The 26,438-nt window shown below is 36.8% G+C and overlaps 2 protein-coding genes and 1 long non-coding RNA gene across 54 annotated transcripts in view; 2 read left to right on the top strand and 1 right to left on the bottom strand.

Annotated features, from left to right (window-relative positions):
* The first annotated feature begins 577 nt into the window (after positions 1-577).
* LOC147838364 (uncharacterized) lies at positions 578-8,785 on the top strand. Its single transcript, XR_015521649.1, has 3 exons — positions 578-2,769; positions 3,284-5,299; positions 5,447-8,785. It is a non-coding gene; the product is annotated as an uncharacterized LOC147838364 (long non-coding RNA).
* Positions 8,786-9,018: 233 nt separating this feature from the next.
* On the bottom strand, positions 9,019-24,565 carry s1pr4 (sphingosine-1-phosphate receptor 4). 3 transcript variants are annotated; one of them, XM_087302514.1, is made up of 3 exons: positions 24,297-24,565; positions 15,071-15,339; positions 9,019-10,932 (listed from the first exon to the last, which is right to left on the bottom strand). In XM_087302514.1, exon 3 carries the CDS (start codon positions 10,806-10,808, stop codon positions 9,639-9,641), a length of 1,170 nt encoding a protein of 389 aa, XP_087158640.1. In that variant the 5' UTR covers positions 10,809-10,932; positions 15,071-15,339; positions 24,297-24,565; the 3' UTR covers positions 9,019-9,638.
* myo9bl (myosin IXb-like) overlaps positions 23,573-26,438 on the top strand; it is a 99,188-nt gene continuing 96,322 nt past the window's right edge. For 49 of the 50 annotated variants that reach the window (XR_015521007.1, XR_015521008.1, XR_015521002.1 and 46 more), the window contains exon 1: positions 23,601-23,872. The gene's annotated coding sequence lies outside the window, so the exon portion shown is untranslated. 50 annotated transcript variants of the gene reach the window in all.

Here is a 26,438-nt window from a genome sequence, read left to right on the forward strand (position 1 = left end):
TAGGCTAATTTAAATCCATGAAAACTATTGCGTTATATAATTAGGTGTATAAGTTATTGTGACAGATAAACTGTTGTTTGCACATCTGTTGTGTGGCTCTTTGCAGTGATAAAGTTTTTTTTTGGCTCATCATGCCAAACAGGTTCGCCACCCCTGCGTTATAGTATCCAAACTAACTTTTAGCATGTTGCTATGCAGTTGCTAGAGTCTTCAGAATAATTGTCCCTATGCTGTTGCCAATGTGTTCTTGATTCTAGAATGTAGCTGTCCAGTTGCTAAGGTGTTCTCAATACCTTTTAGAATGTTGCTATGCAGTTGCTAAGGTGTTCTCAACTTTTTAGAATGTCGCTATGCAGTTGCTAAGGTGTTTTAAATACTATTTAGAATGTCGCTATGCGGTTGCTAAGGTATTTTTAATACTATTTAGAATGTTGTTATGCGGTTGATAAGGTGTTTTTTACACTTTTTAGAATGTCGCTATGCAGTTGCTAACATGTTTTGATACTTTTTAAAATTTCGCTATGCAGTTGCTAAAGTGTTTTGATACTTTTTCGAATGTCGCTATGCAGTTGCTAAGGTGTTTTTAATACTTTTTAGAATGTCACTATGTGGTCGCTAAGGTCTTTTGATACTATTTAGAATGTCGCTATGCAGTTGCTAAGGTGTTTTTAATACTTTTTAGAATGTCACTATTTGGTCGCTAAGGTCTTTTGATACTATTTAGAATGTCGCTATGCAGTTGCTAAAGTGTTTTGATACTTTTTCGAATGTCGCTATGCAGTTGCTAAGGTGTTTTTAATACTTTTTAGAATGTCACTATGTGGTCGCTAAGGTCTTTTGATACTATTTAGAATGTCGCTATGCAGTTGCTAAGATGTTTTTAATACTTTTTAGAATGGCACTATGTGATCGCTAAGGTCTTTTATTACTATTTAGAATGTTATGTGGTTGCTAAGGTGTTTTGATACTTTTTAAAATGTCGCTATGCGGTGGCTACGGTGTTTTTGATACTTTTTAGAACGTCGCTATGCAGTTGCCAAGGTGTTTTTGATACTTTTTAGAACGTCGCTATGCAGTTGCCAAGGTGTTTTTGATACTTTTTAAAATGTCGCTATGTAGTTGCTAAGGTGTTTTTTTAAACACTTTTTTAGAATGTCATTATGCAGTTGCTAATGTGATTTTGATGCTTTTTAGAATGTTTCTATGCTGGTGCAAATGTGCTTTTGATTCTAAAATGTAGCTGTGAGGTTGCTAAGGTGTTCTCAATACTTTTTAGAATGTTACTATGAGGCTGCTAAGGTGTTCTCAATACTTTTTAGAATGTTGTTAGGGTGTTCTGTGAGCTTTTATAAATGTTGCCGTGGTGTTGTAGTTGTTAGAGTATTCTAAATAACTTTTAGCGTGTTGCTATGCAGTTGCTAGGGTCTTCAGAATAATTTTTAGGATATTGCCATGTGTTCGCTAGGATGTTTTGAATATTTTTAGCATGCTGCTATGAGATGGCTAAGCTGTTGCGTGGGGATTTTTGATGTTGCTATGCGGTTGCTAGGGTGTTTGAAATAGTTTTTAGGATGTCGCTAGTGTGTTCTGATTGGTTAGTACATATTGTTGGGTAGATTCTCGAATTCTTAGTATTTTAAATACACTGATGTACAGGTTTTTCCATATAATTATGGGGTTGGTAAGAAATTAAAGTTTAGAATATTGCTGTGTGATTGGTTTGGATTGGTTTGGATTAGTTTTTAATTTATTCTTTTATTAATTAATTTATTTTATTTCAGTTAACAATAATAGTTTTTGACCAATAGTTTTAGTTTCCATCAACTAAAATAACCTTGCCATGTAAAAATGCTGCAAACAATATATAGCACGTTGTCTTTTAGCATGTATAGCATCCATATAGCTAAGTTTCCATTCTGCGGGTCCTGCGGCCTTACTTGAACCATTCTCAGTCCGCAGCATTGACAGCTACTTGGAAAGATTTGCACCGCTCAGAAACAATTACAGGTCATAAATGCATCAGTGGCAAGGAGCTGCGGGGATGAAAGCCGAAAGCCTCTTATTTTAGTTTCACAGCAATGTCAGAGTCCTTTTATCGTGCGCTCAGAGACTGACCAGATTTCGTGACGTGGCCTCCTTAAGTTGTTTGATATTGTTTTGTTCCCTGCGCCACCATGTAGTCAGTGTGTTTGCGGTCCGGACCAGAGCTGTGTGCTTTATAATTGGTTTAACTTGAACAAGACCAGCTGTGTAATAAAGCAGCAAAGCCGTGTGAAGAAACCCACAGTGCCGGGCATCCGTAAGTCCTTCTGGGTCAGCATCCAGCGCATACAGGATTTCACATCTGTGCTGAATGTAAGTGGTTGTGATGTATTTATTAAAATACAATTTGAAGACATGTTGACACCACATGAATGCCTGTGAGGCCACAGATAGCGTTCACCAATCAGCTTAAAAGTATATGTTAAAATCATCCAACCAACAAGCAGCACGCTTAACTCTCCTCCAATAAGAGCGCAGCATGTTTTACTTTCCTCCAATCAGACAATGCTAACTAGCAGTAGTTTTCTGAGTTAGATGATGTGTTAAAGAGAGAGTTAACCCCCCCAACCCCCTGTCAGTTTACACAGTTTACCCCTTTATGAGTTTCTTCTGTTGATACTTTTTAGAATGTTACTATGCGGCTGCTAAGGTGTTTTTGACCCTTTTTAGAATGTCGTCATGCGGTTGCTATGGTGCTTTTGATACTTTTTAGAATGTCGCTATGCAGTTGCTAAGGTGTTTTAAATACTATTTAGAATGTTGCTATGCGGTTGCTAAGGTATTTTTAATACTATTTAGAATGTCGTTGTGCGGTTGAAAAGGTGTTTTTGACACTTTTTAGAATATCGCTATGCAGTTGCTAACGTGTTTTGATACTTTTTAGAATGTCGCTATGCAGTTGCTAAGGTGTTTTAAATACTATTTAGAATGTTGCTATGCAGTTGCTAAGGTATTTTTAATACTATTTAGAATGTCGTTGTGCGGTTGATAAGGTGTTTTTGACACTTTTTAGAATGTCGCTATGCAGTTGCTAACGTGTTTTGATACTTTTTAGAATGTCGCTATGCAGTTGCTAAGGTGTTTTAAATACTATTTAGAATGTTGCTATGCAGTTGCTAAGGTATTTTTAATACTATTTAGAATGTCGTTGTGCGGTTGATAAGGTGTTTTTGACACTTTTTAGAATGTCGCTATGCAGTTGCTAACGTGTTTTGATACTTTTTAGAATGTCGCTATGCAGTTGCTATGGTGCTTTTGATACTTTTTAGAATGTCGTAATGCAGTTGCTAAAGTGTTTTTGATACTTTTCAGAATGTCGCAATGCGGTTGCTAAGGTGTTTTTGACACTTTTTAGAATGTCGCTATGCGGTTGCTAAGGTGTTTTGGATACTTTTTGAATGTCGTTATCTGATTGCCAAGGTGTTTTTGACATTTTTTAGAATGTCGCTATGTGGTTGCTAAGGTGTTTTTGACACTTTTTAGAATGTCACTACGCAGTTGCTAAGGTGTTGACACTTTTTAGAATGTAGCTATGTGGTTGCTAAGGTGTTTTTGATACTTTTTAGAATGTCGCTATGCAGTCGCTATGGTGCTTTTGATGCTTTTTAGAATGTCGCTATACGGTTGTTATGGTGCTTTTGATACTTTTTAGAATGTGGCTATGCAGTTGCTATAGTGCTTTTGACACTTTTTGGAATGTCGCTATGCAGTTGCTAAGGTGTTTTTGATACTTTTTAGAATGTCGCTATGCAGTTGCTATGCTACTTTTGATACTTTTAAGAATGTCGCTATGCAGTTGTTAAGGTCTTTTTGATACTTTTCAGAATGTCGCTATGCAGTTTCTATGGTGCTTTTGATACTTTTTAGAATGTCGCTATGCAGTTGCTATGGTGCTTTTGACACTTTTTAGAATGTGGCTATGCAGTTGCTATAGTGCTTTTGACACTTTTTGGAATGTCGCTATGCAGTTGCTAAGGTGTTTTTGATACTTTTTAGAATGTCGCTATGCAGTTGCTAAGTGTCTATGACACTTTTTAAAATCCTGTTAAAAACTGGTAAGCATTGACTTTTCATAGTAGGAAAGAACAATGGAAGTCAGTGATTTCCAGCTTCAACATTTATTCTTTTCTGTGAAACAAATGAAAGAAACTCATTTAGACTTGGAAAAAGCAAACACTAGATAAATGATGACAGAATTTTCAGTTTTGTGTGAACTACCCCTTTAACATTATCCTCGCAAGCATTTCTCAAGTTAAATCATGTAGCAACTGAATAACCATAAACACATGCTTAATTTATTGTTCAGCAATCATACGCCCTGAGCCAAATTCATATCACGCAGAGACATTACATGCAAATCAACGTAATAAGCTGGGAACACTAATCTGTTCTTTGTGTTTGATTTATGGAGATTTTTTTTTCTTCCACGAACGCCAAAACAACATGTTTTACTTAATTAAATAAGATACTAGACAATGAGAACACTGTGTTTGTCTTTATTTCTCAGTTAATTGCAATGTTGAATTCATTTACATGAACTCTGAATTGCAGTCAAGCTAACAAGCTGCAAATGTGCTGAAACCCGCTGGACTGCATTCATCTGAAGACCCTCGGAAAACTTCTTCATTCCCTGTCTGAAGAGCACCTGAGGCGACGCGCGGCTATCACGCACTTTGGGCGGGACGGTTTGTCTGCACGCAAACGCGGTCAACCCTTTATGACCTCTTTTAAGCGGAAAAAAACATACATCAATGATTCAACTGAGATGTCATACAGTCGTAGAGTAAACTTAATTTATCTTAGGAACGCGTCTGCGGTGTAAAAACTAAGGCTAATCTGCATGAACAGTTAGCTATAGCTTAGCATTTTTGTGTTTACAAGTTGCTGCTCGTGTACCTGCTAGGAAAAACGATTTTAGAATGTTTTTATCTAAATTAATGTTGTGGGTAGGGTGTTAATGTGTGGTATATACTCCATATTTTGGGTAGTTTATAAAGTTTTTAATGTTTTAAACATATTTATGTGTGTTTTTCATATATTTATGGGGTTGCTAAGAAATTCTGAAAAGTTAACATTGCTGTGATTAATTTGTATTGGATTGCTAATATAATTGATTTTGTTTTATTTTAGTCAATTTTTCAGTGGCTGTTGTTAATTTTTTATTTATTGTGAATTATAGCCTAACTTTTGTTTAAGTTAATGAAAGTGGTTTTTGAACATTCGTTTGAGTTTTAGTTTGGTAAAATAGCATTGCTAAGTGCAAAACAATGCTGCAGATATGCAAACCCTAATGGGAAAAAACAGCCTAAACCAGCCTAAGCTGGTAGGCTGGGTTTAGCAGGTCGACCAGCCTGTTTTAGAGGGGTTTTGGCCACTTCCAGGCTGATTTCCAGTCTGGTCTTAGCTGGTTAGGCTGGAAAATGACCAGCTAAAAGCAGCCTGGTTTAAGCTTGACATGGCTGGTTTTGGCTGGGCTCCCAGCCTGGCTAGGCTGGTCAAGCTGGTTTTAGCTGGTCATCTCCCAGCCTGACCAGCTAAGACCAGGCTGGGCAAGTGGCCAAAACCCCTCTAAAACAAGCCTTTTTTGACCAGCCAACCAGCCTAGGCTGGTTTAAGCTGATTTTTTTTTCAGTAGAGAATACAAATGATTTCAACGATTTTAGAGTGCTTTTACCTAAATGTTTTTGATATAGGTGTTCTGGGTGGTTGGTACATATTTTTTTGGGTCGTTTCTAAGGAGTTTTTAGTGTTTAAAACACATTTATATGTGTGTTTTTATATATTTATGGGATTGCTAGATATTCTAAAAAAAAAGTTAACATTGCTGTGTGATTGGTTTGGATTGAATTGCCAACTTGATTGCCATTTCTTTTTTATTTCAGTTAGTTTTTCAGTGACTGTTGTCAGTTTTTCAGTGTTGTTACCTTTTATTTAGGTTATGGAATATGTTTTTAAAAAAAAAATAGTTTCAGTTTTTTTATTTATTAAAATGACATTGTTAAATGCAAAACAAACATTATTAATAAGCATCTTTTAAAATCTACATTCATTATCACTTTTAGTATTAAGGTTTCAAAATAGAAGACTCGTTTTGGGTTCTACAAAGAACATTTAAATGAAGAGGTCTGTATACTGAAATAACCTGAATGTTAATTTTAGCTTTATTTCTTTAGCACTTTTTACAACCAAGGCTAGATTGTGTCAAAGCTGCTTAAAAAAGATGAAGAAAGGAGAGTAAAAGCCATAACAATTCCTATCGTGGAGCATTTAGTTAAGCTAAATGACCATTTAATCATCCGAATAATCCTTTTCATTAAGAAACTTGTATGTAAAACGTTTTAATAAATGTTAAAGATTCATGGAACTCTCAAGCCAATAAATAAATCTGATTTTCAAGTGTGTATACAAAATATTTCTTGCTTTAGGTATTAAGGGTTGTTTTCTGAAAAACGGATTGAAGAACTCTAAACTATTTGTGCCCTAAAGGGTTAAGAAAACAAGTTTTTTTTCCCTGCCCTAGCTAATACTTTTTCACCTCTCTTAACATTTATGTATAATTAAATAAACCTAAAGTACTTTTTAATGTAACATTTTGAATTTAGGAATGTTCATGATTTAATGTTTATGTTTGTAAGACTTAAAGTGCATGACTATTACATACTAATATATAATCTTGGACTACAAAACCATTCTTAATGGTACATTTTTGGAAACTGAGATCTATATAGGTCTACATCATCTAACTTTCTTTGATCTTGATGGAATGATCTTTCCATTGATGTATGTGCTTTTTATGACAATATTTGAACAGTATTTTGGCAGAAATGCAACTATTTGGGATCTGAAGGTTAATAAAAAATCTAAATATTGATAAAAAAAATCACCTTTTAACTTCTGAATGCACTAATCAAAAACTTAAATTGATATATTTTAGATCTTAATATCTGAAATTGGGTATAAATGGAAATATGTCCATGCAGCATGATACTGATTTTGTATCCAGGGCCACATATGTGTATTTCCATTAAGTTACCTCAGATTTGTGCACATCTTTTAAAATCATCTGTGACCATGTTCATTTCTTCCATCCACAGTGCATTCTTCCAATAGCTGTCTGGAGGATCCAGACGGTTTTAAAAAGGTCTGTCCTGTTATTTTTGGAGGGCTGTGATTTGCCAATGTACACTTTTGTGTTTTTGGTGGATTCTTGAACGCTGGATGGATTTCAAAATCTGGATCTTTGTATATTACTGTTGTAAAGTTTTGTCAATTCATTCATTCATTTTCCTTCAGCTCAGTCCATTTATTATTCCAGGGTCGCCACAGCGGAATGAACCGCAAACTTATCCAGCGTATGTTTCACACAGCTGATGCCCTTCCAGCTGCAACCCAGTCCTGGGAAACATCCAAACATACTTTTTCACACTCATACACTACGACCAGTTTAGTTTATTCAATTTACCTGTAGCGCAACCCAGGGAAAACAAAGTTTTGTCATGTAAATATTTTTTACTTATTTGACTATTTTTATACAGTATATTGCATTACGTTATTTAAAATGTTCCTTTTTGAGTTTCTTTCTTCTGTTGAGTATAAAAGGAGATATTTTGAAAAATGCTGTAAGCACCCATAGACTTCCATAGTATTTGTTTTTCCTACTATGGAAGTTGATGAGTGACAGAAAATGACCTGGTCATAATAAAAACCCCTTAAGGGAGAATAAATTAGTTAATCAAGATTTCTGTAACGGAGGCCTCCTTCATTTTTCTGATTTATTTATTGAACTAATTCGTACACATTCGTATGAATTAGCCACTAAACTGACAAAACGTAATATACTTACAGTTCCTCGTGAGATCAGGCTGCTTAATTCAGAATCACAGGTCTAAATCTAGTTTATACAATCTTTGCCCTCTCTTTCTTAGTTTAAGGATCAATGGGAGAAAGAACTTGGACTTGGTTTGGATCAGGAATGGTGGGAAATGGCTGCTGAGAGGGTTAATTCCTCTTTTTCCTGTGCCAGACTGAGTCTGATTCAATTTAAGGTTCTCCATAGAATTCACCTAACGAATGTCAAATTAAGTAAGATATTCCCAGGCGTGGATGTTTGTTGTAATCTCTGGCTCCTGCTGATCATACCCGCACTTTTTTTATCTTGTCCAAAGTTGGAAAATTTGTGAAGTTCTTTCTTAGATACTTTTTCTACAATTTTTTAATTTCTCTTGAACCATGCCATTTAATTGCTATTTTAGGTGTATCGGGTTTGCTGGACAACCTTTCAAATAAGAATGCTAATGTTCGAGCCTTTGCACCACTAATAGCCCGAAGACGGATTTTATTACACTGGAAGTCTTCTAAACCTCTCATGTCTCATGGTTAGAAGATTTGATGTCTTTTCTATATATTGAAAATATTAAGTTTACATCAAGAGGTTCCACTGAAAAACTGTATAATATCTGGGATCCTCTAATTAATTTTGTCAGGAATACAACACACCTCTTCGCTGATTTTTTCATCTTTTAAGAAAGATCTTTACTCTTTTTTTCTCTTATTTTATTTTTTTTATTAATTTGTGCGTGTGTTATTTATATTTTATGTATATTTATTCAGTTGCTTTGACAATTCTTGTAGGTGCTAATGTTGTTATGAGTGTGAGTGTTTTTTTTATTCACCTCCTTGGGGGTGGGATGGGGGACTGAGGGTGTTTGAATGTTCTTGTTTACCCTTAGTTACGGTAAAAAAATGTGAAAACTATTGATATTGTGTTTTTTTTTTTTTTGTAGACTGCAAAAAAATAAATAAATTCTGTAATGTGGTTAATAAGGGTTCATTCCGCGGTGGCGACCCCAGATTAATAAAGAGACTAAGCCGAAAAGAAAATGAATGAACGTGATCGGAGTGAAAAGACCTAATGCAGCACGTCAGATGCCTGTATGTTGTCGCCCTCTTGTGTTCAATGAAGGATATTGATGAGACTCGAAGCAAAAAATCAATGCATTTTATTTCCTTTGCAACATTACCACTGTGCATCCGCTTACAAAAACTTTAAAACAGTTTCAAATCGGTACATATAAAGCATAACCATTTCTGTATAGAAAATACCTAACGCAGTACTTGAGGTGTCTGTATGCGTTCGCCCTCTTGTGCTCAATGAAGGATATTGATTAAGACCTCCATAAAAAAAATCAATGCATTTTATTTCTTGCCAACATTTCAACAGTGCATCCGCTTACAAAATCTTTAAAACAGTTTCATGTACAAAACAAACATTTCCCTTTTAATAGAATATGAAAATATACTTTTTTAAATCTTTTAAGTTACACATATTACTTTTACAGTCTTGTAGAAAACAATGAAAGGCAGTTTCTCTTTGAGTAGGTTACAGTTCTGATTGCTTTGCGTTCAACGCAAATGTACAGAAATGCATTCAAGTTACGTTATTATCATTTTTTTTGTCTTTTTTATATTTATTCTTGCTTGGCTGCTCACTTTTAGTCCTTTCTGCACGATTTGTCCATCATCAGCATCTACAATCTACAACACCACAATGTTTGTTAGAGGAGGTGCAGTTTCTGTGGCGAAGGTGAAACTCCCTGCTAACCGCTTGACGCAGATAAACAAGAAGTGGTGGAGCTGAGGCGTGTTTTTTTGCCGTTCTTCGGTTCGGGCGGAGGACTCGTGCTCAGGTTTCGCACCTTGCTGAAGCTGTTGCGCAAGCTGCTGTGTCGACTCCCTGAGGTGCTGGAGGTCTCCTTGGACATGAAGGTTTTGGGATCGCACAATCCTGCCTTCAGACAACTGCAACACAGTAGCGTCGCGATGGCTTTGCGAAGCTCCAGACTGCCGAATGAATAAATGAGCGGATTCATGGCGGAGTTGAGTACGGCTAACGCAATGACCCATTCGGGATTGAAAAGAGGGCTGCAGCTTCGAGAGTAACAAAAGAAATCCACTAATAAGAGGATGAACAGTGGACCCCAGCATACCATGAAGACCCCAACAATTGAAATGACGGCTTTCAGGAGGCGTAGCGAACGCTTGCGACTGCGTGCGGATATCGTTTCAGTGCTACTTCGTACATGGCAATAGATTGCAAAATAGAGTACGCCGATTGTGAGCAAAATTATGAAGAAGATGACCAATGCGAACAAGATGTAGCTCTTGGAGTAGAGCGGAAGAAGTGTCGAGCAACTTCTGAGATCGCAAACGCAGTTCCAGCCCATAAGTGGAAGGAATCCGATTATAAACGCCGTTATCCAGCATAACAGCATCATGATGTAGACTCGGTAGGTCTTTGTTGCGGTTTTCTGGTGGACGGGTTTCATCATAGTCGCGTATCGCTCTACAGCGATCAAGAGAAGGCTAAAGATGGATGCCGCTAGAGCTACAAATAAAAGTCCTTCTCGGAATAGCCAGAGAATTGGGGTTAGCCTGAAGGTTTGTTCGCCGGACATGCAGATGTTGACCACGTATGAAGTTCCCGTCAACAAGTCACTCAGTGCAATGTTGGCAATGCAGATGAATATCCAACGGTGGCGCAGACGCACCCGAAACAGCACGGCTAGGAGCACCATGAGGTTCTCCAGGATGATGAAGACGCTGAAGCACAGGAACAGAACGGTGACAGCGCTCACGCTTTTCTTTGAGGGCTTGCGGTGGTGGAGGCGTCCTGTGTAGTTGTAGTGCTCCAGGATGAGGCTGTTGCTGGTCCAGTTGTAGACGTCGGGACAGGATGAGGCGGAGCTGAAGGAACGCAGGACTTCCATGGTGTAAATGTGGAGTTGAATCTCGCTGGGGTCAATTCAGAGATTTGACACAATTGGACTCCAGGCAATCAGACTCCGAGTCCTTAGGGATGAGTCCTGAATATCCTTTCCCTCTTGGGATAACCTGATAGAGAACAGAGCATGTTAGTCAACTGAGTCCTGCAAGTCTTAAAGGATCTGAAGAGTTTGTTTCAAAGCAATGTCATAGAAGAACAATAGTGGGTTCCCTAAAAAACTGTTTCTTCTCAGTGTGACAACATTGTGTAATTGAGGATATGAAGTGGTGAAGAGTGTGCAAGTGGATTGAAGTGCAATATTCTACTATGGTTCCCACATCTAAAGCCAATGTGATAACTGTGCCACTGTGAAATCTTGTGGGTTTTAGGCATCAAGTTCCCACTAAATGTTCTAGTACATTCAACTTTTGTGGTCAAGAGTGTGGAAGCCTTAAAGAGTTTAGCTTCATTTCCAGTTAAACACACCTGAACAAAGATAAGTAAAGTCTCTGGGATTACTAGAAACTTCCAAACAGAGACCAAGACTAGTAACCCCTGTCCTAAAAGGTATACAATAGTTCCCTAATGCACATATTAGTACTCTAAAAGTACATTTTACAACCAATATTAGCACCGTTTCGCTTTCGTATCTTGGGGTACCACTTCCGTGACATCCTCATCCCTTTTTTTTGAAGGTGTACTTGATTATGGCAATAAAAGGAACAATTTAGCAAGCTGCACTACTAACATTATGACATAGATGTTGAGTTTTCAACATTTGTCTGGTTTTTGTCCTCAAATTGATCCTGTGTAGAACTAGTTCCTTACACACCTCATTCAAAGCCTTCTGTTGTGATTTTGTAGCTGTGAAATAACTGAAATCATTCATGATATGGAGCTGTAATGCCCTCGAAACCTGCCGGAACTACTTTATCAGTGATTTTTAGCCAGTCAGAATCAACCTTTCAACAGCCATCAACATTTAAAGAAACCTACTATGTGTAATGTAAAGGTTTCATACATATTAAAGGTTCTCCAACAGCATGTTAAAGGAACACAACAGTGTAAGTGTACCAATGCTAACATACGACTAAGTGAAGTTTCACAAACTAAAGCTGCGGTCACATTAGAGTTTGAGCATGCGATATTCTGTCGTGCGGCGCTGCGAAAAGGGGCGGGATTAAACAAGCGTATTAGGCATTTAAAAAACCGAGCGATTGCTCCATGTTTTAAATTTCTGTCCAGAGATGTTATGTTTTGATCCTTGATTGGTCTCATGCAGTCAAGTGATGTGATTTCGCAGGTCAGAGTTCACCAAGCTTACCGCAGGTTAATTTCGAGGGGAACACTAGATATGATTGATCGCAGCTGGGGTCTCATCTGTAATCATTAGTAAGCCAATCGGATTATTCCAAACTCTCTATTAATAGCCAGACTAACATTTTTCCCTCATCTTCATTTTTAGACGAATCCTCCCATCTACCCCATCTCCTCCTTTCCTCCTTTACCAATATGAGCTCTCGAGAGCTTCCTAGTCTTGTACCCCCCTCACATGCTCATTGACCAGGCGGGAGCCCTGGGCTCAACTATCTCCGAGCTCAGGGTTCTCTCCTGGGACAGCATGCCAAACCTGCTATTATCATCAAGCAATATCTAAGTGTGAACTCTTGAAATGAGGGATGTCAGATCCTGATTCTGTACTCTTAACCCATAGAGTTAACTTAAATGACCAGTGCCTTAAACTACTCAAAGCTTTTACATACTGTAAGGTGAACGAGCGTCTAAACAAGTTGATTTAACATCGAACTATGTAGGACCTTAAGTTCAATATTAATTCATCAAAGGCTGTTACACCTTGTGTGAAATCTCGTGGATTTAGATTAAAAGTTTAGTAAATTCAACTTTTGGGGTTAAGAGTGTGGAAGTTTTAAAGAGTTTAGCTCAAATCCCAGGTAAACACACCTGAAGAAAGTAAATCAAAGTCTCTGGGGTTACTAAAAACTTCCAGGCAGTGACCAAGACTTGTAACCCCTGCCCAAGAAGGTACATAAGAGTTCCCTAATGCACTCTCAGAAATAAAAGTATAGGAGATGTCACTGTGGCATTGCCTTTTTTAAAAGAGACATATTTGTACCCAAAGAGTCCACAGTGGTACCTCATAGATGCATATTAGTCCGCAAATGTACCTAAAAAAGTACCTTTGAGGTAGCATTATGGAACCTTCATGACATGCGGTACAGGTGAATTGGGTAGGCTAAATTGTCCGTAGTGTATGAGTGTGTGTGGATGTTTCCCAGTGATGGGTTGCAGCTGGAAGGGCATCCACTGTGTAAAACGTGCTGGATAATTTGGCAGTTTATTCTGGCATGGCAACCCCAGATTAATAAAGGGACTAAGCCAACAAGAAAATGAAATGAACTGTAAAAAAAAAATCCGTAATTTTATGATTTATTGTAAAATAACAGCCGTTAAATTACAGAAATTTACCGTAAAAGAAAGGAGATTAAATTACAAAAATTTACCAAAATTTTATTTTAAGGAAATTTTAGTAATTTAATCTTCTTTATTTTACGGTATATTTCTGTATTTTAACGGCCATTATTTTTATTTTTTTCAGCACCCCAGCTGTCGGAAATAAACCGTAAAAATTACGGATTTTTTTTTTTTTACTGTGCATTTATTGTTTTTGCCATCTTATAAGTGCACTAAATACATTTTAATCACATCAAATAGACAATAAGAATCTATTTAATGCTACTACAGGAAGTCATTGTGCCACTTTCCACCGCACACGTGTTGCTGAGATGAAAACATTTCACAAGTCCCTTTAAATACAACCGATGCTCCGCCAATATTCTTACAACAAATATGCACCTTTTGAAAAGATACTGCCCCACTGACAGCTTCTGTACCTTTATTAACATTGTGTAATTGAGGATATGAAGTGGTGAAGAGTGTGCAAGTGGGTTGAAGTGCAATATTCTACTATGGTTCCCACATCTAAAGCCAATGTGATAACTGTGCCACTGTGAAATCTTGTGGGTTTTAGGCATCAAGTTCCCACTAAATGTTGTAGTAAATTCAACTTTTGCGGTTAAGAGTGTGGAAGCCTTAAAGAGTTTAGCTTCATTTCCAGTTAAACACACCTGAACAAAGATAAGCAATGTCTCTGGGATTACTAGAAACTTCCAAACAGAGACCAAGACTTGTAACCCCTGTCCTTAAAGGTATACAATAGTTCCCTAATGCACATATTAGTACTCTAAAAGTACATTTTACAACCAATATTAGCACCTTTTCGCTTTCGTATCTTGGGTTACCACTTCCGTAACATCCTCATCCCTTTTTTTTGAGGGTGTACTTGATTATGGCAATAAAATGAACAATTTAGCAAGCTGCACTACTAATATTATGACAGATGTTGAATTTCAAACATTTGTCAGGTTTTTGTCCAATATTAAAACCAATATTAGCACCGTTTCGTTTTCGTATCTTGGGGTACCACTCCAGTTTCTCCCAAGTACCATTTAGCTTTCATATCTTGAGGTACCACCCTTGTTTTTTTGAGGGTGTACTTGATTATGGCAGTAAAATCATCAATTTAGCAAGCTGGGCTACTAACATTATGACATTAGAGTTGTTCAAGTTCATCTTGCATTCAAATTGACTTCACAATACCGGGACAGTCCCGTTGGCACCAAGCGTCTTGCTCAAGTGCACAATGGTGTCATATGAGAAACTGCTATTTGCGGTGACTAGTTGCCAGATTTTTAACCACTGCCCTCAAAATATATCCCAGAATAGTTCATAATTCTGAAATGTGTTGTTATATATGTACAGTATATATAGATAAATGATATATTAGACATCAGACAAGATATCTTGCGCTTAACCGAAGTTTTTTTTTCCTCGCCACGTGCAAAGAGCATTTAAATATCTCTAGTTTCACTTCTCCACTTGTGGTTTTCAGGGGATTTAAGTGTGCGGCGTGTTTAAAGAGCTAATGCGTGATCATGCAAAACAGTAACTGCAATTAATCAGTTAATAATTAAAGAATTGCTGCTTTTAATGTGAAACTTCAATGCAAAGCCATTGATAAATGATGAAATTGATAAACTAATACCCAAATTAATATAAAAGTACTGTATGTAATGTAAAATAAAAAAATTTATGTTCAAATTAGCTCATAAATAACTATATAGCACGTCATTTAAAAGCGTTTTACATCCAGTGTCATATTTTGCTAAGTGATGCATCTCGACTCACCTCTTTATTAGTGATGCTGTGGTTTTTGGTATTGAGCCATGCTCTGGTGCAGAAAGCACGAGCGCTGGCTCTCTGAATGATTATATACCTCGCGCTGACAAGGAAGGAAGCCTTCTTGCAGATATTCGACACACCCAATGGAGAAAGCATCAACTCTCAGTTTCTACATTTATAAAATGCACAATTGTGACACCTTCCTAGAATGTGTACAAATCATGGACTGCCATGAGAAAGAAGTCAAGTTGCATGGTATGCAATCAATCCAGCACCTATCGGGGAAGATCAGGCGTCAGAGTGAACTGCATTTGCACAAATGCATTCATATGCTGTTTATAATTCCTTTTAATAGTGATATTTACAGGGCAATGACATTTTTCTTTAAAAGTATTTACTATAATTTTTTTTCTGCTGGAAAATGTCTGATTTCTTTGAATTTGGCTGATTATATAAACATAGAGGTGAAGTCAGAATTATTAGCCCACCTAAATTATTATTAAAAGGGCTAATAATTTTGTCCTTAAAATGGTGTTTAAAAAATTTAAAACTGCTTTTATTCTAGCCAAAATAAAACAAATAAGACTTTCTCCAGAAGAAAAAATATTATCAGACATACTGTGTAAATTTCCTTGCTCTGTTAAACATAATTTGGGAAATATTTAAAAAAAGAAAAAAAAAAGAAAAAAAAGGGTGGCTAATAATTCTGACTTAAACTGTATGTAAAAACTGCTTAGGTCAATATTATTAATTATTAATAATTATTATTATTAAAATTTAATTATTAATAAGTATATATTTTCCCAATTGGCTACAGAATAGACACTGTTGTCCAATGACTTGCCTAATTAACCTTAATTACCCTAATCAACCCTTTAAATTGCATTTTAAGCTGAATACAAGTATTTTGGAAAATATTACGTACTGTCAACATGACAAAGACTAATAAAAGTGAAATATGTATCATAAATGACGATGCGGATATGGAAATGAAGGTCATATAAAACTAATAAATATATTTTTGATTTAAATATCTAAATTTATATATATTCCATCTAAAGAAGGTCGCTGGTTCGAGCCTTGGCTGGGTCAGTTGGCATATCTTTGTGGAGTTTGCATGTTCTCCCCACGTTCTTGTGGGTTTCCTCCGGGTGCTCGGGTTTGCCCCCTACAGTCCAAAGACATGCGATACAGGTGAATTGGGTAGGCTAAATTGTCCGTAGTGTATGAGTGTGTATGGATGTTTCCCGGAGATGGGTTGCAGCTGGAAGGACATCCACTGTGTAAAACATGTGCTGGATAATTTGGCAGTTCATTTCGTTGTGGCGACCCCAGATTAATAAAGAGACTAAGCCGACAAGAAAATGAAATGAACTGTAAAAAAAATTCTGAATTTTACGATTTAACGTAAAATAACAGCCGTTAAATTACAGAAATTTACCGTAAAAGAAATTTTAATTTAAGGAAATTTTAGTAATTTAATCTTCTTTATTTTACGGTATATTTCTGTATTTTAATGGCCATTATTTTTACGTTTTTTTTTTCAGCACCCCAGCAGTCGGAAATAAACCGTAAAAATTACTTCTTTTTTTTTTACTGTGCATTTATTATTTTTGGCATCTTAAAAGTGCACTAAATACATTTTAATCACATCAAATAGACAATAAGAATCTATTTAATGCTACTACAGGAAGTCATTGTGCCACTTTCCACCGCACACGTGTTGCTGAGATGAAAACATTTCACAAGTCCCTTTAAATACAACCGATGCTCCGCCAATATTCTTACAACAGCTCTGATGTTGCTTTAGCTGATGTTTCGCAGAAGCCAGTCAGCAAACAGGAAGCCCTGATGACCTAGTAAAAGCGGCCTCCTCCCTTTACTGTTTTCGGTTCACCTCATCCAGCTGGGTAGAAAACACATACACACACATATACTTGTGGAGCTATCTTTATGGGGACCTACCATAGACATAATAATGTTTATATTACACAAACGGTATATTCTCTCCCTCCACGAATCAATCAATTTGCATTTTTACATAATTAAAATACTTTGTTCTGTGTGATTTACAAGTCATAATCCTTATGGGGACTAAAAAGTGTCCGCACAAGGTCAAAGTTTACATTGTATTGTTAAACTTGTGTGGATATTTGGTCCACACAGCATCAGGAATACAATGCAAACACACACACACACACACACACACAAACACACACACACCCACACCCACACACACATATATACTTGTAGAGCTAACTTTATTGGGACCTACCATAGATGTAATAATGTTTATATCACACAAACTGTATATTCTCTCCCTCCACCAATCAAACAACATGCATTATTACATATTCAAAGTATTTTTTCTGTGTCATTTATGAGTCGTTTTCCTCATGGGGACCAAAAGAATGTCCCCACAAGGTCAAAACTTACATTATGTTGTTAACTTGTGTCGATATTTGGTCTCCGCAACATCAGGAATACAATGTGTACACACACACACACACTCGTATAGCAATCTTTATGGGGACCTACCATAGACGTAATAACGTTTATATCGCACAGACTGTATTTTTTCTCCCTCCACCAATCAAACAATCTGCATTTTTACATATTCGAAATATTTTTTATGTGTGATTTATGAGTCGTTTTACTTGTAGGGACCGAAAAATGTCCCCACAAAGTCAAAATTTACATGATATTGCTATTCTTGTGTGAATATTTGGTACCCGCAACATTAGGAATACACTTCGTACACACATACATACATATCCTTGTATAGCTATCCTTACAGGGACCTAGACGTAATAATGTTTATATTGTGCAGATTGTATGTTCTCTCTCTCCACCAATCAAGCAATTAGCATTTTTACATATTCAAAATACTTTGTTCTTTGTAATTTACCAGTTATTTTCCTCATGGAGGCCAAAAAATGTCCCCACAAGGTCAAAATTTACATGATATTGCTATACTTGTGTGGATATTTGGTCCCTGCAATGTCAGGAATACACACACACACACACACACACACACACACACACACACACACACACACACACACACACACACACATATATATATATATATATATATATATATATATATATATATATATATATATATATATATATATATATACTTGTAGAGCTATCTTTATGGGGACCTACCGAAGACGTAATAATGTCTATATCGTACAGACTGTGTATTCTCTCCCAAAACCGATCAGATAATTTGCATTGTTACATATTCAAAATATTTTTTTTTCTGTGAAATTTATGGATCAGTTTTCTTATGGGGACCAAAAGTGTCCCCATAAGGTAAACATTTGCATAATATTGCGATACTTCTGTGAATATTTGGTTCCCGCAACATCAAGAATACAATGTGTACACACATACATACATACTTGAACAGCTATCTTTATGGGGACCTACCATAGACATAATGTTTATATCATACAGACTGTATATTCTCTCGGGATTAACTGCCAACTATATCGGCATATGTCTTAAGGTAGCGGATGCCCTTCCAGATGCAACCCAGTACTGGGAAACACCCATACAGTCACTACGATCAATTTAGTTTGTTCAGTTCATCTATATCAAATGTGTGTGCACTGTGGAGGAAACCAAAGCACTCACCCACACCAACACAAGGAGAACATGCAAACTCCACACAGAAATGCCAACTGACCCAGCCAAGACTTAAACCAGTGACCTTTTTGCTGTGAGGCAACAGTGCTAACCACTGAGCCACCATGTTGCCCACTCTTCTATCATTGTTTTATAATCTACACATCATTAGAAACTAATCGCACATTTGACGCTCTGTTTGTTTTCAGCCGAGAGTGAGAACATGAAGTGATTTGGTCCCTGTTTGTGCATGCATCATTTCCCCTGGAAAGGAATTTATTTTAGAGTTTCTATTTTTCATTTAGACTGTTTTTGACTCTCATCCGGTAAATGATAAAGGAGGGAAGACTGAAACTACCACATCCTGAGGTAAGACACAACGCCCTTCACAGTTGCCGACGCCCTCCCGATGCTCACTCGCACCAAAAATACAAATGTGTGATCACAGAAAGCCACACGAGCTAAAAAAGCAAAATTGGGTCACCGTTATACATGATCACGCAAGCAGAAATTAAAGTTGTTTACAGTTTTAGGGGAGACTCTGACTTATGGAAAAAAAATCTCAACAGCAAATGATCAGCTATCATTTTAACTTGTATAAAAAATCCTTTTAAGGTTCCTTTAAATTACACAATGATAGTTTTTCAATATTCTTGGAATAGTTTTCAGGTGTTTTTGTTATTTGGTTATGGCCATGTTCTTAGCCTTATGTTATATTAACCAGTTAAACTTTCGCTTTCAGATTTAAAGGGCTAGCGTTGCACCAGACCCCCTTAAGTGGTGTCGTTTGAAAGTGTAGAATCTATATTTTATGCACATATGCATCAGTTTGTCTTTTATTCTACTGTATAAAAGTTATTTACACTTAAATATACAGTATTTTGGATACCCGAGCTAGGTATTGAACATTGGTTTATTTTCATATTTTTTTATATGACACATGTACAAGTTATAGCTCAAATGAAAGCTCTTGCCGGTGCTCATACGGTTCTAGCATTCTTTTTACTGAATTATATTCACATATCAAACAGTTGTCAAATGAATCGCGGTGTTCTCATGGCGCAAAAGTGAAAACAATACATTTATGATCAATAAGCAGCCCCAGATAGCACAGACGGCTGTCATCTCTTACCTAATGCTGTGCGTTTCAGGGTCATTCTCCTCTGTTTTTGAGGTGATGTGCATAAGTAATCCTTTTATATGTCTGACAGTTTTTTATGCGCATTTTCAAAATTTATTCGCATCATGGCATGCAAAATGCGCATAAAATAGGTGAATGGAAACATAGCTACTGTTTGTTGTATTGTGTGCAATTAAATACAGGTCAAAGAAAAGTTCTAAATCACTACTTTCTTTTTTTATTTGCGTCCTCCATATCATCCCAACTTTGTCTTTTTTAGCATTGACCCATAACAAAAATCACCTCAGGTACTGATTGTGGGCTTTATTGAGTGTTAAATGCTGCCGATATAAGTTTGAACACCATTTTACATGACATTTATTGTCATACTACTGAAGACAGCAGCAAATTTTTCACCTCAGATCTTGAAAACATAATAACAGACGACTTGAAAATGAAAGTCAGAACTGAGATTCAGTGCAAAACAGTCACTCAGTAGCTTATTAATAATGTTAAAGCATGTGTGAATATGTATTCATTAGATTAAAAGCCTTCACGGCGATGCAGTGGCGAAGTGGGTAGCACGTTTGCCTCACAGCAAGAAGGTCGCTGGTTCGATTCTCGGCTAAGTTGGTGTTTCTGTGTGGAGTTTTCATGTTCTCCCTGTGTTCGCGTGGGTTTCCTCCGGGTGCTCCGGTTTCCCCCACAGTCCAAAGACATGCGGTACAGGTGAATTGGGTAGGCTAAATTGTCCGTAGTGTATGAGTGTGTGTGTGTATACAGAGATGGGTTGCGGCTTGAAGGGCATTCGCTGCGTAAAAACTTGCTGAATAAGTTGGCGGTTCATTCCGCTGTGGTGACCCCGGATTAATAAAGGGACTAAGCTGAGAAGAAAATGAATGAATAAAAGCCTTCACCATTTTATTGGGGTATTTAAATGTTTTTGTCAAGTCACATTGCTTTTGGTGCAGACGGCCAAATTGCTTGTCGTTGGAATCTTGTTACATGTTGTTTGGACACGGTGTTACACAGGAACGTTAAGGAATGTACTGAAAATGTCCCATTAGCTGGGTCAAATACAAAAATAAATGCTAGGATGCAGATTGACTCAAATGGAACATGCTTTAAATGACTAAATTGTGTTTTAATGTGGTTTATGAATGTCCAGAGACGGAATGTGGAGGAATAGGAAATTCAACTATAAGGGTTTTATGTTGCATCATGATTGCATCACATCATTGCCATATTTATGTTGGCGTGGGAAAGCCAACAATCTGGTGTGCTGTTTAAAGAACAACATTTCTGACTCAAACTCCTCCTCCTCTCAAGTTACAGCCTCCAAATTTGGTTCAGATCTTCAGATTGATATGGCTTTAGTGACTATTTGTTGTAACTGATTAATCTTATGGTTTTCACAAAATTGAAAATCAAACTTGGGGGTAAAAATATTTAGATTTACATTTTTGAGATGCCCAAATGAGACTCAAAAATCTCATTTAAACTAAAATGCTAATATTTCCAAGCAATAAAATGTCTAATCAAGCACATTTTGCATGTTTATTACTATTTGTGAAACCACAGGTTCACTACAAACACCATGGTCAAACCATTGTTAATGTAGTAAAACCATAGAATATTTTAAGGATGATCATGTGCTAAAGTATGTTAGAAACATGCTAAAACATTAGCAGCATGTTAAATCAAGCTAACAACTTTCTAGCATCATGTCAGCAATGCCTTAAACTTTTAGTAGTGTTTAATAGTGCTGGAAATATATTATTAATGTGCTAATGACCCAAAACTTTAGTCTTTAGTGTTCTCAGTCATGCTAGAAAAAAAAAAAGTTTTGTGTTAAAGCATGCTAATCCATTCCAGTAGCTTGTTAACCCTTTAGTAGTGTAAAATCATGCTATGCTGAAATATGTTTGCCATGTGCTCAAATATGTTAGCAATAAGCTAGCAACAAGCTAAAATGTTAGCAATGTGTTTTAAACGTTCTAGATGTTAAATGTTATTAAAAAACATAAAAACATTCATTCATTCTCTTTTCGGCTTGGTCCTTTTATTAATCCAGGGTCGCCACAGCGGAATGAACCGCCAACTTATCAAGCATATGTGTTACGCATTGGATGACCTTCTAGCTGTAACCCATATGTGGGAAACATCCATACACACTCATTCACACTCACACTCTACGGACAATTAAACCTATTCAATTCACCTGAACCGCATGTATTTGGACTGTGGGGGAAACCGGAGCACCTGAATGCAGGGAGAACATGCAAACTCCACACAGAAACGCTAACTGACCCAGCCGAGGCTCGAACTGGCGACTTTCTTGCTGTGAGGCGACAGCACTACCTACTGCACCACTGCGTAGCCCACATTAAAAAAATCTAAATTCTTAAACCATACTAAGTTGAATTTTGTTGGTTACAATATATTAGCAATAAGCTGATGTACTAAAATCTAAAAACAAAAAATCTAAGTAGTTGGAAGAATGTTAACAGTCTTCAATCATGCTAGAAACATATTAACAATTAGCTATTATAACCAAGGAGCATGCTCTCTGTGTGCTCAGCCATGCTAAAAAAATAAAACAATATGTGTTAAAATGTGTTAGTGATGAGTTACACAATGTTATATATATGTTAAAATGTCATAATGTGTGCAGTTTGTTAGATATTAGCATATTAGCTGTGTTAATTTATCCAGAAAAGATGCTCTCTGTCTTTTAAATCAGGCTACAGGATGATCAATGTGTTCGAAAAGGCTACCCTCGTGCTAATTAATGTTAGCAATGCATGTTAAAATCTTTTAAAGCTAAAAACATGCTACCAATTTAAATAAAAACATGCTTACATAATGTAGTAAAACCTAATATACAGGGTATGATCATATTAAAACTTTAACAACTTGTTACAACATATTAAAACATAATAAGCATGCTAACAACTTGTTAGCAACTTACCAAAACATAACAAAGTGCTGTAATTGTGCTAGCAATGCGCTAAAGCATGCATATGATATGATAATACTTGGTTAAAATCAATAAATCAGTCAGTATAACTATATATATATGTCTTCAAACTGAAAAGATTCAGAGACCTTCAAACAACTTCAAAGCAGGACATGTTGACTACTTCCATTTGTAACTTCAGAGATGAGTTGACATTGATTTAAGAATTAGTTAGTGAAAATACATTCATAAATAGTGTAAATGTAGGCAATTCTTAAAACATATTCAATCCTTTAATCAATTATGCTAATCGCTGGACTGACACTTTAGGCATAGTTCAGTATGTGAAATCATACTGACATCTAGCTGCAGTTAAATGTATTACAGTTGAGTTTTTCCGAGACAACCTGCACTACTCGTTTATAACCACAAGGATTTGCTATTTGCACACTTTTACGAGTCCAACAGCTCTTAAAACCGTAATCTATATCCAAAACCTCTTGTTATACACAGAAACGAGGATTCCAGTTTTGTTTACACTACTTGTTTGTAATGACAAATGAATAATAATGAAACATTAAATTTAGTATTTAACCTGACACAAAGTGAATATCATCAAGTATTTATAACTACTATTTAAAAATAGGTGATATTACCAAAAAGCAATGTTAAAATAAGCAACTAAAATGCATGAAGTAACAAGAATAAACGAACAAAAGCGCTGTTTCAGTGCTGCAGTTCCCCTTTCATCCGCCAGACGCCGCTGTTTAGCATTTATAGCAACGAGAAGTTTTCCTCACCGTGTGTTCGCACAGATCTACAGCACAAAGCTCACACACAGATCACATTCAGCATGTCCGTGTGTCCTCTCCGGGCTCATATCTGTGTGTGGTGTTTTTTTAAAGAGGTCTCCGGGGTGGAAATAAACCTGTCTGGATGAGTTTAACGAAGAGGCGAGCTACTGGATGAAGAGGCGGAGTGGCCAAAAACAAGCAAAACGTTGCAAACAAACACTCGGAGACGAACGGACAGTTACATTTACTAACTTATTAAAGATGAGACGCTTCGTTTGGCGCAATATAAACACACCACGGTAAGATCAACGGCTGTTTGATTGTTATTTCATTCATTTGTTTTGATGTTTGATGTGAAACTTTCCGGGTAGCTAGAAGCGAAAAGCTTTTGTTTCAAAAAGCCAAACAACATTTCCGATCAAAGCTAATTGTATGTAAACACGAAAAAATAGCGGCCACGCTTAAAAGTGACTATAAGTCACGTTATTATTGACTTAAAATTCGGTATACACAAAATAAACGCGAATAAAATTGACCGAACTTCCCGGATTGAGCTTTTGTTACAATCGTACAATGTAACTTTTCATTAGCTATTCATTTCCCGCCTCACTCTCATTGTTTATCGCATTACACGTAAATCTGAGCTCATTTGCCTACGATGGTTGTGTGATCTACACAATCTGTGCTTCATACATTGATATAAAACCAGCTGGAGTCTCCTACTTGTTGCATTGTGCTCCATTGTATGGTCCAATGCCATAATTCCGACCCACAATGGGATGTGTTTATGGTCACATTGAAGTTTATGGCCACATATTAGCATCATAAAGTCGAAACACACACTGTACAGTCTCTATAACTCATTATTGTCTTTGGGAGAGAGGAAAATAAACCAATGGGGTTGTGGTCATCCATGTCTGGACATTAGGATTTTGGTCTTCTTCTGTCCTCCTACTGCCACTCAACAGTCATGGAAAAACCCCATCACAAGCAAGAACAGAAACTTGACAGGAAGCAAAAAAAGGAGACTTTTTCGCGTGTCATGTGTTCGCGTTGGTGGTTTTTCAAGTTGTTCTTTTGGTTAGCATCATGAGAGAGAGCACCACTTGACATTCAACAGGCCAGTCTTTGTGTTGAACAGATGCATTGTCAACATCAAAGCAAAATCTTTGGGTTTTGGGTCACTCCAAATTGAATATAAATAAAAATAATTAGCGTTAATCCCAATATAGAAAAAAAATCCTCAAATTTGCTAGTTTGGGAACGGTCCTCGTTGGCATACTCTCCAGGTGAGCTTACAAAATGGGGGAGTGTGATCAATATGTAAGATGTCAGTGAATGCAGCACACTCGAGGTGATTGGTTGACATTGAGAAACTTTTCAGTGACTTGCAGACGTCAACAGGAAGTTGATTCTTGCTGATGGATGTCGACTCAGTCATAGGAAATTCAGGTTGGCAGGAGTGTGAGATGGTTGGGCATCCCTGCCCTATTTACTCTCTCTCTCTCTCTTCTTTCTTTCTCAGTCTCCGTTTTAAAGAGTTATTGTCAGGTTGAGAGGGCGGCCCACAAAGCTTTTTTTGTTGCACCATATGTGCTCTGACGCAGCTTTGAAAGGGAACCACTGAATGAGAAGTCTGGAAGTAGGGCTTGGTCATTTACAGCTTAGGAAACATCACAACATGTTTAGCGTTTCATGATGTTTGATTGTGTTTCAGTTGTCGGGATTATGCTCCAAGTTGGCTTAAATCCATTTCAAACACATCTGCACATTAAATATCAAGGCATTTATTTGGTTTTCATTCTATTTTTAATTATGTATGTGTGTATATGTGTTTCTATATATGTTTGTGTGTGTGTATTTTTTTACTGTAACTGCTTTTAAACCTTTCATTTTAAGCTAAAGTACCCCAACAAAGAATTATGTTTATATTATAAAATTTATATAAACTGATTAAAGTTTAGGCGAGGCAGTGGCGCAGTAGGTAGTGCTGTCGCTTCACAGCAAGAAGGTCGCTGGTTCGAACCTCGGCTTAGTTGGCATTTCTGTGTGGAGTTTGCATGTTCTCCCTGCCTTCGCGTGGGTTTCCTCCGGGTGCTCCGGTTTCCCCTGCAGTCCAAAGACATGCGGTACAAGTAAATTGGGTAGGCTAAATTGTCCCTAGTGTATGAGTGTGTGTGTGTGTATGTGTCTGTGGATGTTTCCCAGAGATGGGTTGCGGCTGGAAGGGCGTCCGCTGCGTAAAAACTTGCTGGATAAGTTGGCGGTTCATTCTGCTGTGGGGACCCCGGATTAACAAAGGGACTAAGCCGACAAGAAAATGAATGAATGAATGAATGATTAAAGTTTAATAATAATATTCTATTTATTATTATTTTCTATATATCATATTTTATATTAGGGATGCTCCGATCGATCGGCTGGAGATCGGTATCGGCCGGTAATCACATTTTGTGACTCGATCAGTACTCGCCAATCATTTCATGAACCAATCTCAGGTGTTTGTTTATGAGTTTACATGCATAAACGAGACGGGCTAGTTGGAGAGCAAAATAGTGGAATGGTCTTGCATGTATTTAGGCCTTTTCACATACAGTTAAAGGCAGAATAATTAGCCCCCCTTTGATTTTTATCTTCTTTTTTTAAAATTTTTTAAAAGCCGTTTTAAGGACAATATTATTAGCTGTATTTTTTCTAATAGTCTACAGAACAAACCATCATTATACAGTAACTTGCCTAATTACCCTAACCTGCTTAGTTACTCTAATTAACCTAGTTAAGCCTTTAAATGTCACTTTAAGCTGTATAGAAGTGTCTTGAAAAATATGTAGTCGAATATTATTTACTGTCATCATGACAAAGATA

The sequence above is a fragment of the Danio rerio genome, chromosome 22 (genome assembly GCF_052040795.2).
Source record: "Danio rerio strain M-AB ecotype USA chromosome 22, GRCz13ab, whole genome shotgun sequence".
Classification (NCBI taxonomy): Eukaryota; Metazoa; Chordata; class Actinopteri; order Cypriniformes; family Danionidae; genus Danio; species Danio rerio.

What these genes read in the sequence shown, in the direction of transcription:
- s1pr4 (XM_087302514.1), bottom strand. Translation starts at nt 10,808, where the DNA reads ATGGAAGTCCTGCGTTCCTTCAGCTCCGCCTCATCCTGTCCCGACGTC.